Source organism: Lutra lutra, chromosome 1 (genome assembly GCF_902655055.1).
Source record: "Lutra lutra chromosome 1, mLutLut1.2, whole genome shotgun sequence".
In the NCBI taxonomy this organism is placed as follows: Eukaryota; Metazoa; Chordata; class Mammalia; order Carnivora; family Mustelidae; genus Lutra; species Lutra lutra.
In genome coordinates this window covers 196,827,132-196,847,896 of record NC_062278.1, presented here as the reverse complement: position 1 = coordinate 196,847,896, position 20,765 = coordinate 196,827,132, and the positions used below count along the sequence as shown (strand labels likewise).

Sequence of the window (20,765 nt, the reverse complement as noted above, 5' to 3'; positions counted from 1 at the left end):
CAGATAAGAAGTTGCATTACATTCAGGATGCTATTAAAGAAAATAAAGAGTAATCAGAAATAAAAAAAAGATAATGGACGTGAAACCTCTGGGGTGTCTGGGTGGCTCAGTGGGTTAAGCCTCTGCCTTTGACTCAGGTCATGATCTCAGGGTCCTGGGACTGAGCCCTGCATCAGGCTCTCTGCTCAGCAGGGAGCCTGCTTCCACCTTTCTCTCTGCCTGCCTCTCTGCCTACTTGTGATCTATCTCTGTCTGTCAAATAAATAAGTGAAATCTTAAAAAAAAGAAAGAAAGAAAGAAATGAAACCTCTTTAGAAGAGCTGAATGTAAAGGAACTATTCCTGAAGATTTTTTCAGTAGGAAAAAAATATTGTCTAATAAAGGTGGAAAATAGGAGAGAAAAGGTGAGAATAGAGGACCAGTCCAGAAGACCGAACACTGGAATAAGAGTTCCAGGAAAAGAAGGCAAAGGGTACAGAGGAGAAGAAATAATGACCTAATACCAGAAAATACCAAAGAACAGAAGGATGTTTGTTTCCAGATAGAAAGGGCTCAGTACGCAACGCAGAGGGTGAAAATAGATCTGCAGAGAGGCCCATGGGATTCACAAACTGGGGTCAAGGAGAAGACCCTAGAAGCTTATAGGGGGTGGGGTGGGGGCATGGAACAAAAATGAAAGCAAAAATCTACTGCTAATAGCACTAGAAGCTAGAAGACAATAAAGTAGTTTTTAAAGATACGGTAGGAAAAATATTTCCAACTTAGAATTCTACATCAAGATTCTCTACTGTTCAAGTGTGAGGGTAGAATAAAGACATTCATACATGCAACTTTAAAAAAGAATTGATTTTCCTGGCTCCCTTTTTAGGAAGCTGGCAGAGGGTATCCTCACTAAAAATCAAGGATTCTTCTACAAAAAAGGAATGTATGGATCTAGAAGTGGGGTTGAGCAGGAGACAGGCAAGAGCATCCCTCGCGTGATGTGCCAGGATGCCAGCCCGCGGAGGGAGGGACCACCAGTCCTGCTTGGAGCAGGCAGTCCTCAAGAAGATGAAACTGATGCATCTTGTGTCTGAATATGTTGAGAAAATGCTTAGATAGAGAGTTTGGAGTTGAACAGAAAACTAAAACAAACAAACAAAAAGACCAGTTGATAAAAAGGAATTGTAAGCATGGCTTTCTGGCTCTGTGGGCAGATCACCTAATGTAAACAGGAATATTGCACTAAATAAAATTATAACTATACTGGAGGGATTAGGAATAGGTTTGCATGTGGGCGAGAAGAGGATTGTGAAAGAGAACTTAATCCATAATGGGAAATTAATAGATTAATACCTATCAGTGAAAATCAATTCATGATGAACCCTGTGCCAAAAAGATGGGCTGAGAGAATTTGATGTGGCTGTCTCTGGGGAATGGATAATGGCTTGGTCACCTGTTGCAGAGGTGGTTGGAGGGGAGTGTCGCAGGGCTGCTAATAATAAAAAGAAATTATTTGAAATTATGTTCATATATAAGTTTGATAGAAAAACTTAAAAAAATTAAATTTGGGGGCCCCTGGGTTGCTCAGTGGGCTAAGCCTCTGCCTTCGGCTTAGGTCATGATCCCAGGGTCCTGGGATTGAACCCCATGTCGGGCTCCCTCCCCTGCTCAAGTAGGTAGCCTGCTTCTCCCTCTGCTTATGTTCCTTCTCTTGCTGTGTCTTTCTCTGTCAAATAAATAAATAAAATCTTAAAAAAAAATGACATTTTAAAGTTGCTATGCTTCATATAGCATTTTATGAATTCTGAGTGGCAGTTTTTTCACATTTTTATCATGGCACTGAAATCAGTATGCATCTCAGTGAAATGTAGTGGCTCAGGATTCTGATATTATATCTTCTGTGGGGATGACAGGAGTATAATACTTTTTCTCTTCTAATTAAAGATTGCAGGCCTCAGTCTACCTCTTCCTCCCAAAAAATTGATTGGTAACATGGACCGTGAATTCATAGCTGAGAGGCAGAAAGGTCTGCAGAACTATCTCAACGTTATCACCACAAATCATATCTTGTCTAATTGCGAGCTGGTTAAGAAGTTTTTAGACCCAAACAACTACTCTGCAACTACACTGGTAAGCAAAGCGATCTCTGAGGTATGGTTGCATGACTGTCGGACACTGTTCTTTGCTGGTGACAACATGTGGGAGAAGTTATTTCCAAATGGGGCTGTGTGTACATTTGTTATAGGGCATTATCTGCTTATTAATACTTTACCCAATTGTAATTTACTGTAAGAGTGTAAGAAGAAGATAATTACTTCTAAAATGTTTGTGATGTTTGCACAGAAGAATATGAAAGGTCCTATACTTAGTCTTGTCTTTCTTATCTTCCCTGACAGAAAAGAAAGTAAATAATCCACAATAATCTGTACCATACTCTCAATTTGATTTTTATTTGGGTCTGTTTCTGTAATTTACAACATACAGTATGTCTGGTTTTTCTGGGTATTGCTTTATACCAAGTGGTTCCAAAGGGTCCTTTCTGTGTCTTCCCATTTGCCCCCAAGGCAAAGCCTGAGGAGGAGCTAGTTTCTTCCAGACCTTCCCTGGATCAGTCAGGGGACTGAGGTGGAAAGGGTGCCAGTTACACACAAAGCTAGCATCAATGACCTAAGCCTCTTGTCAGCAGAACGAGTGATTAAACATTCAGTGTTCCCTGGTGTGGCCTTGAAGAGACCAATGGAAACCGTCATAGAACTGAACCAGTGACTAGAATTCGACTGATTTGTTTAAGCTGAGCCATGCTTAAAGTCTTAGTGGAACTCTGGGTATTTTTAATAAGGCTGATTTCCTTGCTGAGAGAATAGATTGTGTACATGTTACATTTCAGGTCCTCAAAACACTACTTTTGAAGTAATTAGAGGAAGGCGCTTTTATACCTGTTTCAGAGAGGGAAATAGGGGACTGCTTGTCCTCCCTCAAGGGAGGGCAAGGGAGCTTTAAAAAATTCTGATGCCCAGGTACTCATGCCAATTAAATGAAAATCTCTACGGCGGGTTTTGGGGCGGGAGAGCGCGTAGTTTGGAAAGCTCCCTGAGAGATTGCAGTACGGGGCCAGAGTTTCAAAACCACATCCTCACATCCCAGTATGGTCCTCTGACCCACAGCATCGGCATCCCTGGGAGCTTGTCAAAAATGCTGAATTCAGGCCCCATCCCAAACCTACGGGTCAGGATCTGAGTTTATCAAAGTCCCCAGGTGATTTGCGTGCACACTAAAGGCTGAGAAGCCTTGCTATAGAATGTACCTCCTGTCTTCTAATGAAAGTACCTGCAGAGGTAAGAAAAATGCCTTTGAGAATGCAACCAAGTGAAGGAAAGTTTCGTTCAAACTCACATTTACTCTAAGTGACAAAATGGAGCATTACTTATTACAAGGCCGTCATTCTTCCCCTGGTTGTTTCTTGGTTCACCTGGGAGAAAAGGTATTACAGGCCAGGGGCTTCAGGAGAGCATACTCCTTCACAGAGCAGCATCTCTCGTGGCCTGCAGTCACCATGCTTCACCTCCGTCGTTCCCCACAGCGTCTGATGGCGAACTGTCTGGACCGACTGCTATCAGATCAGCCCTAACCTAGCCCCTTCCATTGGTCTGTCCCTGTATTTCCCGAGAGTGTCTGCGCATGTGTTCCCTCAGGGTGCAGTGCGCACAGGCTGATGCGGCCCGATCTGGAGACCTTCCCCGTCCGCTCTGCGTGCGCCCTGTGCCAGGTACGGGCCTGGCTGGTGGGGGCGCGGGTGCAAGGAAGATGTGCTCGGTGAACACTGAGTTACGGGGGGTCAGAGCTAGGGGAGATTTTGGAGCAGGCATACCCAAACTAACGCTTTCATTCCATAGGCAGGAGGTCACCTGAGAGGAAAGGCCTTACCCTGCTCGGGTTGCACATGCGTTGGACTGTGCAAGTGTATAATGTCTGAGTGTTTTCCAATTAAAATGCTGCTTTGCCCCTGGAAGATGATCTGATCCCTATATTTCCCGCTGTACCCCCTCACAGGCTGCTGTTGTACTTGATCTTTTCTGTCCCCCTGCTCCCGCCCCTGGCATGGCAGACAGTCAAGAGTCCAAAGCAGATGTGGGCAGAGATCTAAGAAGGCTGCCAGGAGCTCCCACCGGGATCCAAATGCTCAAGAAGCTGCTGCTATTTAGAGAACAGAGCCCCATAATGAAACAATAGGGGATGGATGCTGTTTTCAGAGAGATGCTGACATATAATTCAGAGATTGCCCCCTTTGAATGAAACATCAGAACTTAACTTGCCTCTAGGCTGACTCACTAGCAGCCTCAGGAAAGGGAAGCCCAGGCAGCCTCCTCTGCACCAGCTTGACTGAGCCAAATCCCCAGAAAACCAGGCGGACTTGTCCGGCTTCCTGCAGCTCAAAGCTCGGTCTCTGATTCCCAAGAGCACTCTGTGTACCGCCACCCTATGGCTCCTCTCTGGGCAAGGCCACTGCCCCCTTCATATGGATAAGGTCGCCACCTCTTACCGTTTCTTAATGGTCCATGGTCACTACCCACTCCACTTCAGCGGATCTGAGATCTGTGCTCATGTGACAGAAGTCACCAAGGCCGCTTTTCCTGCCTCTTGCTCTGAGGTTGAAGATGCCTGGTTGGAGGGGGACTGTGAGGCCAGCCCCGTCCCCAGGGGGTGGGTAACTAGGAGCTTCAGGGCATCAGCAGCTGCCTCCTCTCTCCCTGGGGCTCCAGCCTGGGATTTCTGATCTTTTCTTTCTTTCTTCCTGTGTTCTCCAGGTGACCAAGGAAATAGAGGTCCCTGGCGCTCTGTGCCGGAGTTAGGAGGTGCCCATTGGTGTTACCAAGTCTGATGGAGGGCCAGCTTTTGTTACAGGGAGAACAGGTGTCTCCTAGTCATGAGGACCTCGTATTGGAAAACACACGTGCACACATTCCCCACCCCCACACCTCACCTTATTCATCTTATTGGACGGGGTGCTTCTATCATTTAAAAGCATCGGTGCACTATAGCCATCTTCCCACTTCAGACCTCAGACCCCCTCAGAATAAGGGGATTTTAATGTCCATATAGAAGTCACTTGGACCAGAAATGAGGAGGTTTGGCTCCTGGGCCCCAGCTTTGTCATCAGCAGCATTTTTCGTCTGTGAGCCTCTGGTCCCGGCCTAGAAAACAAGAGGAGAGGGAGCAGGGGTGGACAGGGAGTGTACAGGCTGTCTTCTAGTCCTGAAACCCCAGGAACCCTATGAGTTGGTCAGGTAGTAGTGGGCTCAAGGATACAAGGAGGGAGGGAGGCGGGGAGGGAATGGAACGGTAGTGGGGATTATATTCAGAACCAGGGCAGGGCGCTCTGGAGAGGTGGTAGGCCAAGTCGGCTGTGTGGGCCTCTATGGCGCCACCTGCTGGAGCAGATCGGAGGGCTGAAGACCGGTTGCAGGGCGGGGGTCAGTTCTCTTGTCATGGCTGGGACCTGGGAGCTCAAAGGCTGCACACAGTGGGGGCAGCTGGCACGTTGTGAGCTGACAAGTCAGAGCTCTTCGGGAAGCACAGGGTGGGCCTGAAGGCTCTGCATTTCCTGTCTGGAAATGTTGTTTCTCAGCATTTTCCTGAGCATGCAGTTTTTCCCCATGTGTCTGTCAGTATTAAGGAAATAGAGGGCAGATGACTTTCTTTTCATGGATTTCATGTTCTAGTGGAAGAGAGTGTCCACATCCACTGAACATGTACTGAACCTTTAGTTCTTGCTGCGTCCAGTATTTATTGAGTGCCTGCTCTGTGTCAGGTGCTGCAGATAATGCATTAAGGAAAGCGTAGCCCCCTACCCCCACCCCCGTTCTGCAGGGGTGTTGACAGGTGAAGGCTATGGCTGAGTAGACATGACCCAGCAACTTGAGGGTGGGAGTCGGGGTTTTGAAGGTGGCAGAAGGCTTCCAGAAGAGTTCATGCCTACATGGAGATTTAAGGATAAGTAGAAGTTAGTCACGCCAAGAGGCAAGGGCCAGTGCTCCAGGAGAGGACAGAATATTTCCATGTGGCTGTAGGATTTTACCCAGATTAAGACGTAGCCTTCACAGCCAGAGTTCACAGTCTAGTGGAAGAGAGTAGCCCTAACATAGGACAGACCTTGGGTGAATCCCATGGGAGAAGGACACACAGAGCTCTGGGAGTGTAGAGGATGGAGGGTTGGGAGAGATCTGGCACGAGGAGTGGCAGCTTTGGGCTGAGCCTTGCGGGATAGGTAGACAGGAACAGAAAATGTGGAGGGGTGGGGTTGGGCCTGTCTTCAGGGGTCAAGGCAGGTAAATCTAGGCATTGCACCACTTGTGTGGAGGGGTAAAGACAGAAAGTCAAGGTAAAGCCAGATCTGGGGTAGCACTAGGTTTAGAAATTTGGCCTTGATCTTGTAAAGAGGTGGGGTGTGGTAAATACTTCTAAGCAGAGGAGCAAATACTTAGGATTGAAGTGTGTGGCCTGAAGCTCGGGAAGGAGGGGATTCATGTTGGAAGTATGCTCGTCATGGGATTTACTTGACAATAAATCATAGTTCAGGGGAAAGAAAATGTCCTTTCTACCATTTCCTGATTCCCCAAGGTAAAAAAAAAAAAAAAAAAAAAAGTTTATCAGTAACAAATCTAGCATGTTCCGTTTGTTGACAGCCATCTCCCCGTTCCTAGAACAATGTATGGTACCTAGTAGAATACCATAAATGTTGTCAAATAATGATTTTGTGGGGAATTATGAGTCACTTTGAGTTATGAACCAGCTGTCCTTTATACTCTCTTAGAATGACACTGTACTGTATTTAGAAAATTATTTTTCATGATCCTTCCCAAAGCTGATACGATCTTAACTGAAAATGATGCCTTTTAAGCTGTTATGTTCAAGTTTTTTTTTATGCTTATTTTGTTGAAGTTGTTTTGGAAAAGCTAAAAATATTTTATATCAACATTATGTCAACATTAACTCAACAGAGTTCCCAGCATTGATTAGGAACATTTTATATGCTTCTGCCACACCTGATCCCTCCAAGTGGTTTGTCCCTTTGGGTAGTTAGAACAAATGTAAATAGAGTCAGTTTTGTATCTGGTCATCTCAGGTTTTCTTCTGGGTGGACGGCATCCACAATTTACGCATCGAGTCAGTAAACCACTAGTTAGTAGATTATTTTCTTCCCTGAATGTCTTAACTCATACTGTACTGTAAAATATATCAAAATCACATTGCCTGCCAAGCACTAGCCATGGTAATTCCAGACGAGGTCAGTCTGACATACGGAGAACATTTCTGCCGAATCTCCCATTCCTCACCGGTTGGCCTGGAATGCCGCTGATGCTAGGCAGAGGTGAAATCCCACAGTGAATTTGCAGTATTGCTGTTTGCTTTCAGGCATCTAGAGTGGCTTCCTTTTTCCATTGTGTTGAGGGAAAATAGCAAATTACAAATGTCTCTTTTTGCAGGAAATGTAAAAGCACAGTTATTCTGATAATTTCTTAATGCAGTGAACTTTAAAGAACTTCCTCTTCTCGTTGTCTTCTTAAAAAGGGAAACGTTCTCATGATAAATGAACACAAAAAGGGGGATGGATTTTTTCCAGTAAACAGGGCTATGGTAACGTCCCACAATAGAACTGTGTTGTTGCTGTACATAGATGTTTTTCTAAAACACTGGCTTTTATTTCCAATATATATTTAAGGCTAATCGCTTCTTTGTTGGTGAAAGCTTTAATTCCATGAGGAATGAAGACAGGATAAATATCAGTTAGAGCAACATAAATGCTGTTCTGAGCTGACCTCAGAACACATTTTGAGTTTTGTGCTTGGGCTGTGGCCTGACGCATATATTGAATTCTTGGCTCAGGCTACCTAGTTTATTTACATATTTTAGATCTTTCAGTTTAAAAAATATATATATGTATTTTTTTCACATCATTAGTAATTACTCTTCTTTTTTTTTTTTTTTAAAGATTTTATTTTATTTATTTGACAGAGATTACAAGTAGGCAGAGAGGCAGGCAGAGAGAGAAGAGGAAGCAGGCTCCCTGCTGAGCAGAGGGCCCTACGTGGGGCTCGATTCCAGGACCCTGAGATCATGACCTGAGCCGAAGGCAGCGGCTTAACCCACTATGCCACTCAGGTGCCCCAGTAATTACTCTTCTTAATAAACCTTTTACTTTGGAATTATTTTAGACTTACAGAAAAACAGCAATGATAGTACAAATAAGTTCCCTATACCATCGCTCACCAAATTTCCCCTAATGTTAACATTGTACGTAACCATGGCATATTTATCAAAACTAAGAAGTCAACTTTGGTGCGTTACTATTAACTACAGATTTTATTCAAATTTCACTTGTTTTTCCACTACTGCCCTTTTTCTGTTCCAGGATCCAATCTAGAATCCTACATTCTCTGGCTTCTTTTGTTTTTTTCTTCTTGTAATTAAGCTTTTTAAGAAGGTCCTAGACTTATCAAGATTTCATTTGCAAGAATAACATCTTAAGCATGTGGTACTTTGCTGATAGGTTGGACTGATGAGTTTCTAAAATGTCTTTGCAGAGATTGCCTTACAGCAAGTTTCCATGTTCTTCCGATCAGAACCAAAGTGGGAGGTGGTAGAACCGTTGAAAGACATAGGTGAGAAACTGGCACGTGCCTGGTCTGTTCAAACAGATCACAGAACTGGACTCTTTGTCACGCTTTCCTATCTGTAGCCCAAGAAAGCTCTTCCACGCAGGTGATTTCTTTTTCTTTTTGCCTTCCTACTGCTTGAAGACGCAGTCCGTAACTTGTATACTTAATGAATCTTGGGTAATGTGCCACCTGGAGACTTGGGGGGTAGTAATGTGTATTTTCAGAGCCATCCGTCATTCTTCATCTCTCTTTCTTACTACACCTTAAGTGAAGTGCCCATTTTCCTGTGCCCATGAATAGTTTCTTTGTTTGCAGTTGTTTTGGTGTTTTCTGTGGGGTTTTTTTGCTTTGGGGTTTGGTTTTGTTTTTCTTAAATACCATCTTTCCCTGTCAACATTACCAAGTGGTGGTTTTACTGGTGCCAGTATTGTAGCGGGTAAGATTGCCAACCTTGATTTTAAAAATTACTTAGTTGGTGAAACTTTTCTCTGTTGGTGTAAATATTATTTGCTATGACTGCATCTCTGCTTTTATGCAGGTTGGAGGATAAGGAAGAAATATTTCTTGATGAAGATTAAAAATCAGCCAAAGGAACGGCTAGTGTTAAGCTGGGTGAGCTGATTTTTTGCTTTGGTCTCCTTTCATGTACTTGAGATGGGTTTATAAAAGCAGATACTGAAAAAGGATAATTAAGAAATTGCACTGTTCTTCTGAGTGATGTTGTAAAGACCTCTTCAGTCCTACATCAAAGGAGAGTAATTTTGAGTCACTTTGCTTATTCACTTGGTTATATCCATGTGATTGTATTTGATTAATTAGTAAGTATCTGGAAAGAAACAGAACAGCTTAAAATAGTTCTGGAACCTCTTTAGGATTGGGAATTTTGCAGTTTGTTTTAAAGAAAAAATACACATTGCTTTATGTTCTCTCTTGCTTCGGGAGTTCTAGTGGTTTGGCTAATGGAATTTGATAAAAGCATAGTTTTTTGGTTTTTTTAAAAAATATTTTTGCTTTTGTTGTGCTCATGATAACAAGTACGCTCCTTAATACCCATCACCCGACTTTGTGTGGCTTGCACCTTTGGTTTACAGTCATATTTGGACAAATAAAATAAAGGGAAAGGTTTCCAAGGAATTTTTCTTTTGGTAACTTAAGGCAACACCCTGATATTTTCCCCCATGTTTCCAGACTGACCTTGGTCCCGACAAGTTTCTGTCAGATAAAGATTTTCAGTGTCTAATCAAACTTCTGCCTTCCTGTTCGGTGAGTATGAGCCCTTCTATTCTTTCTCTTTTTTTTTAGTCTTTTATTTTTAAATAATCTCTGCAGCCAGCGTAAGGCCCAAATGCACAACCCCGACATCAAGAGTCACATGCTCTACTGACTCAGCCAGCCAGGCACCCCAAGCCCTTCTGTTTTTCTAGGTGCTGCTGACAGATTCAGAGTGTTTTCTTTTTTTTTTTTTTTTAAAGATTTTATTTATTTATTTGACAGAGAGATCACAAGCAGGCAGAGAGGCAGGCAGAGAGAGAGGAGGAAGCAGGCTCCCTGCTGAGCAGAGAGCCCGATGCGGGGCTCGATCCCAGGACCCTGAGATCATGACCTGAGCCGAAGGCAGCGGCTTAACCCACCGAGCCACCCAGGCGCCCCTCAGAGTGTTTTCTTGTAGGTGACCGTGGACAGAAGAGCTGGAAATGCTCTGTAGGCTCAAGAGTGTGGAGAGGTATAGTGGATTTCAGTTCACGCTAAAATTGCTCAGGGCTGCTCCTGTAGCTCAGAGACCAATTTTTTTTTTTTTTAAGATTTTATTTATTTATTTGACTGAGAGAGAGAACACAAATAGGGGGAGTGGCAGCCAGAAGGTGAGGGAGCAGCAGCCTCCCCACTAAGCAGGGAGCCCCATGTGGGGCTCGATCCCAGGACCTGGGATCAACACCTGAGCCAAAGGCAGACACCTCACTGACTGAGCCACCCAGGCACCCCCTGAGGCCATTTAAATGGCATTCATGGGGGCGCCTGGGTGGCTCAGTGGGTTAAGCCACTGCCTTCGGCTCAGGTCATGATCCCAGGTCCTGGGTTCGAGCCCCACATCGGGCTTTCTGCTCAGCAGGGAGCCTGCTTCCTCCTCTCTCTCTGCCTGCCTCTCTGCCTACTTGTGATTTCTCTCTGTCAAATAAATAAATAAAAAAAAAAATCTTTAAAAAAAAAATAAATAAATGGCATTCATGACATCGGCACAACCCATGAAACTTGACAATTGTTTTAAGCAAATATCCAAGTAAGAAAGTATCCACTTTGTTCTCAGTAAGGATGTTTGTATCAGTGGAATTGAAAGATCTGTTTCTAGGGGCGCCTGGGTGGCTCAGTGGGTTAAAGCCTCTGCCTTCGGCTCAGGTCATGATCTCAGGGTCCTGGGATCGAGCCCTGCATCGGGCTCTCTGCTCAGCAGGGAGCCTGCTTCCTCCTTTCTCTCTGCCTGCCTCTCTGCCTACTTGTGATCTGTCAAATAGATAATAAATCTTTAAAAAAAAAAAAAGAAAGAAATATCTGTTTCTAGTCTGAGAAAACAGAACTAGTTTGGATTTAGATAAGCTGGGTGAGGGAAGGCACAAAGAGCCCTTTTGCTGTCTGAATCACTATTCTCACAGGCCAGCTAGTTGGCCTTTAGGAGTGCCTGGCATTATTTATGCTAATGTACAGTTCTGATCCAAGGCCGTTAGTGGAAAGAAAATACATCACTGTATTTCAGAATATATGCACAATGTCTTCAGGAAAAGACTAATCTGGCCAGAAAAGCCAGTTAATATTGATGTTCTTTATCTGTGGTCTGCATGAGGATGTAGGACCCTAGAATGAGTCATTCATGAGCACAATTATGCTGACCTATCCAGTTGGGTAGGCAGGTTCATTTTTGAAGATAGAGTGTCTTGTCAAGCTAGCAAAACCAAGCTTCTAATGAGGTGTGCAGTGTAGCCAAGAAAAATGCCGTGGTCTTTGTGCATGATTAGTTGTGTGCCACAGGCTCTCAGCATTCAATTCCAAATTTCCTTTAAAGGTTGTGCTTTTAAAAAAAGAAGGTGGTACAGATAAGTGGTGCGTATTAATTGTAGAAAAGTTAGAAAATATGGATAAGCAAAAATAAGAAAACTCACCTGCAGTCCCAAGCAAACCAAAATGTCTAGAACTTTATATGGTTATTTTTTTGAAAAATTACACATATACTGTTTTAAAACCTGGTTTTTTGGTTAATGATATATCATACACATCTTTTATGGAATAAATATGGTATAACCTCATTATTACTGGTTGCATAGACTATCGTTGGCCTTACCTCCATTTATTCAACTAATCTTCTGCGAGACAGTTGGACCACTTCCAGTTTTTTCTTCTTATTTAAAAAGGAAGAAAGCCACAGTGAACAATTCAGGCTAAATATTTGTACCCATCCTTAATTATCTTCATCAAATAAATAACAAGAATTAATAAGGGAGGTATTTTGAGACTGTATAAATATCCTGTTCTTACCAAAGCCCTACTAGCTTTAGTTTCATTGAGATTTTCCAACACCATCATTCCTCTTAGATTTATCAGTTGACATACTGTAAGGAAGAGCTTCTTATTCTCTCCTCTTGGTCTGTTTGTATCAGTATGGACGCGACGATTTTTATTTTATTCATTGGGTTCCTTTTTGGGGTGATGAAAGTGTTCTAAAGTTAGATTGTGTGGTAGTTTATACAGCTCGGAATATACTGAAAACCATTGAATTGTATACTATAAATAGGTGAATTATAATGGTATATGAATTATATAGATAGGAATATATATGAATATATGTTAATATCATATATATTCATATATATAAGAATTATATTTTAATACAGCTGTTACAGGATCAATAATAATCATTTTGATGTGAAGGTCAGAAGAAACTTCATGATCAAGGACTATATTTTTCTGGGCATACCCTTCCATCCCCAAGCCCACTCAGTCCGAACCCTCCCAAACCTTTGCACAGCTCAGCTCCTATGGGTTTAAATTATAATGGTGCTCGTTTGAGCAAATGGACATGTAACACCTGTTTGAAGCCAGTTGGTTCATGCAACCAAAATTCCAGGTCATATGAGGACTTTCAGTCATTAAATAATTAGTTTTACTCTCCACCCCACTTGGTTGACGTCAGTGGCCCCCTTCTCAGGAAGACAACCGTGAGTCATCACACTGCAGCCTGCAGAAAATGGATGGGAAGATTCATGCTAGCTGCTTTGGATAAGGGCCACGATGCCAAAAGATGTGGCTTTTTTGCTTGTTTTCTGGCTTTTACGCTCCCTGGCTTGGCCCCAAACAGCAGTGTGAAATGTTACGCAGCACTGTAAATGAAGACACGTTTGTCCTGGTCCTCACTTGGCTGTGCTAGGGTTTGGCTGTATTCTCTACCAACGTACAGAGGCAGAATATTAAAACCATTATCCCCCAGACCTCTGCCTGAGCTCTGAGCATGTCTATCCCCAGGCATATACCTTCACATGGAGAGCTCGCCGTGCCAGCTATCCATGTCCCTTTGTCTGTATAGTTTAGGTTCCTTCTCTCATTTTAAGAACGATGTGTTTGTTGATCATCTGATAAGAAAATGCCACATGTTCAGGGAACATCCGCACGTTTATGTGCGACTAAAGTGCTGTGAGGGTACTTAAGTCTACGTAACCAGATTATTGATCTCAAAGGACCCAGATGCTGATGCAAATAAATGTGAATTTCTTTTTTGTTTTGGCAGCACCCTTATATCTATCGGGTCACCTTTGCCACAGCTAACGAATCCTCTGCATTGCTTATTAGGATGTTTAATGAAAAAGGAACTTTGAAGGACCTGATCTACAAGGTACTTGTGGTGCAAGTTCATGGTCATAAAGAAGTTCTCAAGTCCCTTCAGAACCTATCACAGATTCTTGATCCCTCAGGTTCCGGAAGTTAGGCCCTAAGGTTTTTATTTTAATTTTGATTTGATTTGGAATTTATTTTGATTTTATCAGTAAAACTACCCCGTCTGGTTAAAGAGCATTCCTTTCCCCAAATGAAAGAAGGTTGAATAGGTAATGGTTATGTACATGACATTGTAGGCTGCTCTCTCAGGTCAGTTTTAAAGTTTGTGTCTTTCACTTAACGAGCAATACTGAACTATCTCAGTAAAGTTGGAAAATAAGACTCTGGGGTCTGCTAAGGCGAAGACCAGGCCCATCTTCACTGGACCAGAGAAGGGATGCAACTCAGGTCAGCCTCTTTCTATCAACTGCACAGACTCTTGTACTTTAAAAACCCACATCCTGTGAGCTGACCTCATCTGGCACCCCCAGCTGCTTAGAGCCCTGCCTGTTCCAGGAGGCTACGTGTGGTAGTCAGACCTGCTGCTGTTCTCTTATATGCTCTTTGTGCTTTTCCAAAGGCAAAACCAAAAGACCCATTCCTAAAGAAGTACTGCAACCCTAAGAAGATTCAGGGCCTTGAACTCCAGCAAATAAAAACATACGGACGGCAAATATTAGAGGTAAGAGGTATTTAATATTTGCTTAGGTTGCATTGGGATTTCACTCAGATTACTGTATTCCTTTGGGAAAGTTCTTGGGATTGCTTATAAACAGATGGCATTGTCCTATTTTATCCCCAAAAGCAAGTATTTGAGACTAAGGCAGCCAATTCAGATCCACAAATATTCCAAAAGCTTAGCTATTAGAATTTAGTGTCTGATTTTTAAGAACTTCACTGTGCAGATACCAACTTTTGTGTTATGTTTGGTTGATCTTTATCTTTGTGCCAGGATTGTTGATTTTGTTATATCAATACATAACCATCTGGCTCCCTTGCAAAAGTGAAACGCATGAAAAACCTTTCCCATATCACTCTCTAGAGCCTTGTTCTCCAGGCTTCTTGGATTGTCCGACCTTATCAGTGAAAACAGTTTAAGCATACCCCCCCCAATAATAACTTATATGCATGCACTACTACTAATATATGTTGTGTATTAGAAGTTAAGTTAGGAAAGAAGGAGGTTTTTGTTTTTTTTTTTGTTTTTTTTTTTTAAGTAGGCTCCACGTCCAGTGCAGAGCCCAACACAGGCTCTCTTGACCCAGAGATCAAGACCCAAGCTGAAATCAAGAGCAGACACTTAAGCAACTGAGCCACCCAGGAGCCCCAGAAAGAAGGAGATTAAAAACAAGCAAATCAAAGAAAAGTTGTCTTATTTTCTTCCAGTTCTCAGTAGATTGTCCTGGGTCCCCCTTTGGCTAGCACTGCTCTAGTTCATGAGGTTGTTATGGGTGTATCTCCAGGCATCTCCCTTTGTAGGTGAGACTCTGTTTAATAAATGGCAGCTGAGGGACGCCTGGGTGGCTCAGTTGGTTAAGCAGCTGCCTTTGGCTCAGGTCATGATCCCAGCATCCTGGGATCGAGTCCCACATTGGGCTCCTTGCTCGGCGGGGAGCCTGCTTCTCCCTCTGCCTCTGCCTACCACTCTGTCTGCCTGTGCTCATGCGCGCTCTCTCTCTCTCTCTCTGACAAATAAATAAATAAAATCTTAAAAAAAAAAAAAAAAAGAGGGACGCCTGGGTGGCTCAGTTGGTTAAGCAGCTGCCTTCGGCTCAGGTCATGATCCCAGCGTCCTGGGATCGAGTCCCACATTGGGCTCCTTGCTCGGCGGGGAGCCTGCTTCTCCCTCTGCCTCTGCCTGCCATTCTGTCTGCCTGTGCTCGCTCTCTCTCCCTCTCTCTCTCTGACAAATAAATAAAAAAAAAAAAAAAAAAAAAAAGACCCTAAACTTAAAAAATAAATAAATAAATAAATAAATAAATAAATGGCAGCTGAAAGGTTTGCTTCTTTCTGTGGGAGCCTGTCATGTGTTCCTCTTCATAAACAGCCTAATATATTCTTTTTTTTTTAAAGATTTTATTTTTTTGACAGACACAGCAAGCGAGGGATACAAGCAGGGGGAGTGAGAGAGGGAGAAGCAGAGAGAGACAAAGCGAGAGAGGGAACACAAGCAGGGGGAGTGGGAGAGGGAAAAGCAAACTCCCTGATGAGCAGGGAGACTGATATGGGGCTTGATCCCAGGACCCTGGGGTCATGACCTGAGCCAAAGGCAGATGCCTAACAACTGAGCCACCCAGGCGCCCCCAGCACAATATATTCTGAGAAGAGATTGGACTAGGGATATTTTTAGCTCAACCCCTTTTCCTGAACAACTAACTGGCTGATGCCCTGCCATGTTAGCCTTACTCATCTGTGTGGGAGGATCAAGACTTTGGCCTGCAAGGAGCTGGCCTGTTGAGTTCAGAAAGTGCTGGAAGTCGAACATTAAAGCTGTTAACCCCAAGCTTTGGGTTAACAGAGCTGCATCTCTGTTCTTTGGAAATGAGGGAGCTTGGAGTTGGGTCTCATAGCTGGAAAGCATTCAGCATCACCCCCTTTTCCAAAGAACGGATGGATAGGGCATTTTTCTTTAGGAATCTCCTCAGTAACCAGTATTGTTTCAAAATATAGTGACTTAAAAAACGAAGTTTAACCTGTCTCATAACTGAATGAGTTGGGGGGAAAATGTAACCTCTACATATTTTTTAAATAGGTACTGAAGTTTCTACATGACAAGGGATTCCCTTATGGGCATCTTCACGCCTCCAATGTGATGCTCGATGGTGACACTTGCCGGCTGCTAGACCTTGAAAATTCCTTATTAGGCCTTCCTTCTTTCTACCGATCCTATTTCTCACAATTCAGGAAAATCAACGTAAGTTGCTAGAAGTAACGAAAACAGGAAATTAATTTTTAGGTATAAATGATCCCCCTGGCAGGACCCATGATCTGCCCATGTAAGAAATATGCAGGGTAGACCAGGCCTGTTGGCTCTGTTCTCTCACAGAGTTCCGCTCTATCTTTAAGTGCCTCGTTGAAATGGTAGATGAGATAAGGAGGGACATAGAATCATGGACTGGAAAAGAATGGGGAGTAGGACCAGGACCTTGGGTCAGAGCAGTGCACTGTGAGCTTTTGCAAAAGGCCTTGGAGTTGTGTTTTCACTACCAGTAATGAGCGGGGTTGCCCCTGGGCCATGTTTTTCTTGGTGAAAGCCTAGGGAAGGAACACTGGGATTCACAAAGCCAAGCTGAAAGATAACCACCCTGCTCTCTTGTCTTCCACAGACATTGGAAAGCGTGGACGTCCACTGCTTTGGCCACTTACTGTATGAAATGACTTATGGAAGACCGCCAGACTCAGTGCCTGTAGATTCCTTCCCTCCTGCACCGTCTATGGCTGTGGGTCAGTATGGGCTTTGAAGGAGTCTAATGGGCCCCGGTAGTCCACAGAGCTACTCACCCCCTTTCCAAAGTCCAGGAAGGACCCAGAGGAAGTTGCCATGTTCCATAGACAGCCAAATCCAGTTTATAAAAGTAAACCAGGTCTGAGTGATTTATTTAAATTCACCTCACTAAAAATTCAGATGGTTTGTCCATTTGTCGGGCTATCTAAAACCTCAGGAAACATACTGTAACTGCATTCAAATTTTGGAACCGGGAGGTTGTAAAGAGAAATCTGTCCAGACCGAGTCTGATATAGAAGCAGAAGCTAGGAGCAGGCAAATTGAAGCCAGCCTTTCAACTGGGGCAGGTGTCAAGGGCCAGACCAAGGCTGGAGTGGGACCTGCAAGGGACAAGAGAGCCATGGGCTGGACATCTGGTAGATAAAAGGCTGGCAGGCTGAGAGCAGGGAAAGGGAGGCAGGAATATAAACACCTGGCAGATTGGATCCCGGCGTTCTTCCAGCCTTACTTAGGGGACTGAGGAGGGCCAGAGGACAGGTGGGAGACACTTTTGGGAGCGGGACATGGGGACTGATGCAGACTTATCCAGGGACCCGCCCAGAACTCAATATTAGAGCAGCACGAAGAGGGGAGGGCAGGGTAGCTCTCGGACCACTGAGCCTATGAGATGTGCAAGTTAACCCCCCCGCCAAGTGCTAGTTTTGTGTCAAAGTAGTGGTTCAAGAGTACAGGCCCCCAGACTACTGGGCCTGTGTTGAGTGCGAACAGCTGAAACTGAACAGTGACCTGTGAGTAGAAAAATCTGGCTGCTTTTGTTTATATCATCCAAGGTGTTGGATGATGAGACGTCAACAATTGGCATTTTGTATGCCAGTTTTGATTAAAAAGAAAGCAAGCAGCAAAATGTTTTCCAAGTTCAGAATTTTCTGTGTAGTGTTTACTTTTCTTTTAAGAGAGCAAACACTTCTATGAATGATATCTGGAATCCTTCCTCCAATTATCTTTGACATATATTTAGCTTTCTATCAGCATGTGGTTTCTGAACCATTTATTTTGAGCCATCGGTAACATGGTGTTGCCAGCGTTCCCCTCCCCCATGTATGCCATCTGTCTGTGCGTGAAGAGTTTTGACACCGTCCTGATCAGCCTGCAGACAGTTGTTGCCAAGTGGTGTCAAACTTTTCATCACCAAGCGGATTTGCCAGCATGTTCTGTGGAACTAAAATGTGTATCTGTTCATTTCAAGTGGCCGTGTTGGAGTCCACGCTGTCTTGTGAAGCCTGTAAAAATGGCATGCCTGCCGTCTCCCGGCTCTTACAGATGCCGTAAGTCGATCACACGCCTTGTTTGTCACCTTCCTAACCGTGTAGAAAGCTGGACCGCGAAGCCAGGGGCCTGGCGCCATAGTAGGCTCAGGTGTGGTCCTTGTGGAGTCGAAGTGACATGCTTGTTGTCAGTCACTTGCAGCATGATATCATGAGCTGCTCGTTGCTGTCATCTGATCGCTGTCCCTTGATGTCCGCATCTTCACGTGTGTCTCTCCCTGTCGATGTTAGCGTCATATGTGTGTACATGTGCCCCCACCCACCCACCCCCACTTAGAACATTCTGACGGACAGCCTGCTGGAGCACTGTCCTTCATGGCCCTGTTCCTCGCACCAACTGGCCATCAGCTGTGGCTGGTTGTGCCCTCCAGGAGGAGGGCAGCAGGTTTCTGGCCCACCCTACGCACCTTTGTTCCTCTGCTCCCTGGGTAACATGGGTTACACATCTGACTTGTACCAGGCATTGTGTTAGGGGCTTGGAGCACAGAAGACGTTCTCCCTTAGACTGGGTTATTCTCCCTTAGACTAGGTTATGACTAGTTCATCAGGACCATTGAAATAGTGCTGCAGGGCTTTGCCTGTAGCTGTGCTTTCTGTCCCTTCTTGGAGAGTGCAGCAGCATGGCTGAGAAGGGTGTCTCTGAGGTTAGACAGAGCTGGGGATGCACCCAGCCTCCCTACTTCTGGGTGGGGAGGGTGACCTGGGGCAGCTTTCCTGCGTCTGGAAGCTGAGGCTCCCCGTCTGGGAAATAGGACTGGTAGTGGGCCCCTCCGGAGAGGATCGTTGGGAGGAGTGAATGAGGCCATTCCTGGTGTAGCGCTTCGCGAATGTTAGTCATGAGGACTATTGATTCGGCGTCTATTTTGTGAGTGGCACATATCCGCGGCACACCCACTGCATCGTCTGTGCCAGCTTGCCACATAGCAGATGTTCTCAGGAAACAGTGATGTGGGGAAGCAGGGCAGGGCTTAGCTTGGATGCATAAGGCCAGAGCTCAGAGAAGCTCCATGCCGTCAGAGAGTGTGGGAGCTGCCCCAACCCCTGACGCCGCCCCCCGCCCCGCCCCTGCCCATGGATATGACCTTTTAAAGTTCAGCTGACACTGGTGTGTCCCTCTCCCAAGCAGCCACCTTTAATAACAGTGTGAATATGGAAGAATAGACCCAATTAGGGAAATGAAACAATTTTCACACAAACTCATTTTAAAAGAAAATGCCTTTGGGGTGCCTGGTGGCTTCAGTGGGTTAAAGCCTCTGCCTTCGGCTTGTCATGATCCCAGGGTCCTGGAATCCAGCCTTGCATCGGGCTCTCTGCTCAGCAGGGAACCTGCTTATGCCTCTCTCTCTGCTTCCCTCTCTGCCTACTTGTGATCTCTGTCTGTCAAATAAATAAATAAAATCTTTAAAAAATAATAAAAAATAAAGAAAATGCCTTTGTAGTTGGGGAACAACCCGGATTCGTGCTGATGTACTTAGGTTTGTGTATGTAGCCCCCATGGTCCAGACCTCTTCCATTCTCCTCCCAGCCATCCAAGTCTAAAGGGAAGCCACATTGTTTTTTCCTCACTGAGGTCTTTCTACCCTGCGGCCTTCAGTCTTGAGAAGAATACTTGAAAAGGCGTGAACTCTGTTCAGTTAAAATGCGTTTTCTGAAGTAAATGGGCCTGTGGGCCTTGATGTGGAGAGTTTCTGTCTCTACTGCCAGAGCCACCCAGGGAGCACTTGTGGGAAAAAAGTTAACGTATCATTCTACTTGTGAAGTATTTCCTAGTTTTTAAAAAGGGGACTCCTCAAGGCAAGGCTCCTGCACAGCCATGGGGGCACTGCCCAAGCACCGTGTAAATTCCCCAAACTGTCTTAGACGAAGTAAGCTCAGAATTCCTCATGCTGTTGTTTCTAGTCCATAATTTTGGAAGAGAGAATTGATATACTCTAAAAAGCTGCCTTTTAAAAAATATTTATGTATTTGTGTTGTGTTATTTATTTGACGAGAGAGGGAACACAAGCAGGGGGAATGGAGAGGGAGAAGCAGGCTTCCGCATGAGCAGAGAGCTTGATGTGGGGCTTGATCGTAGGGACCCTGGGATCATGATCTGAGCTGAAGGCAGACGCTTAAACAACTGAGCCACCCAGAGCCCCCTGGTTGTTGTTGTGTGTTTGTTGTTGTTTTAGATTTTATTTATTTATTTTGACAGAGAGAGAGATCACAAGTGGCAGAGAGGCAGGCAGATGAAAGCGGGGAAGCCGGGGTCCCTGCTGAGCAGAGAGCCTGATACAGGGCCTGATCCCAGGTACCTTGAGATCATGACCTGAGCTGAAGGCAGGAGGCTTTAACCCACTGAGCCACCCAGGCACCCCCAGGTTTTTTTTTTTTTTTTTAAAGAGAATTTAGAAATACTTCTTAGAAGAAAATTATTTTCTTGTTAGATTCCAATCAGAACAGTGTCCTTTCTACTTAACATTTTAGTTTACTGAGCTCTAGAATAATTATTTTAAGATT

The 20,765-nt window shown here is 44.4% G+C and overlaps 1 protein-coding gene across 6 annotated transcripts in view; it reads left to right on the top strand.

The window, feature by feature from the left end:
• Positions 1-20,765, top strand: part of PXK (PX domain containing serine/threonine kinase like) — a 78,901-nt gene that overhangs the window by 36,350 nt on the left and 21,786 nt on the right. For 4 of the 6 annotated variants that reach the window (XM_047690845.1, XM_047690836.1, XM_047690864.1 and 1 more), the window contains exons 1-9: positions 1,975-2,112; positions 8,565-8,642; positions 9,178-9,251; positions 9,828-9,902; positions 13,411-13,515; positions 14,077-14,178; positions 16,249-16,410; positions 16,823-16,940; positions 18,188-18,266. In XM_047690845.1, coding sequence (XP_047546801.1) covers positions 8,588-8,642; positions 9,178-9,251; positions 9,828-9,902; positions 13,411-13,515; positions 14,077-14,178; positions 16,249-16,410; positions 16,823-16,940; positions 18,188-18,266 — 770 coding nt within the window. In that variant the 5' untranslated portion in view covers positions 1,975-2,112; positions 8,565-8,587. Of the gene's footprint in view, positions 1-1,926; positions 2,113-8,564; positions 8,643-9,177; positions 9,252-9,827; positions 9,903-13,410; positions 13,516-14,076; positions 14,179-16,248; positions 16,411-16,822; positions 16,941-18,187; positions 18,267-20,765 lie in introns of those variants that run through there. The other 2 variants (XM_047690883.1, XM_047690872.1) reach the window with 1 other exon arrangement.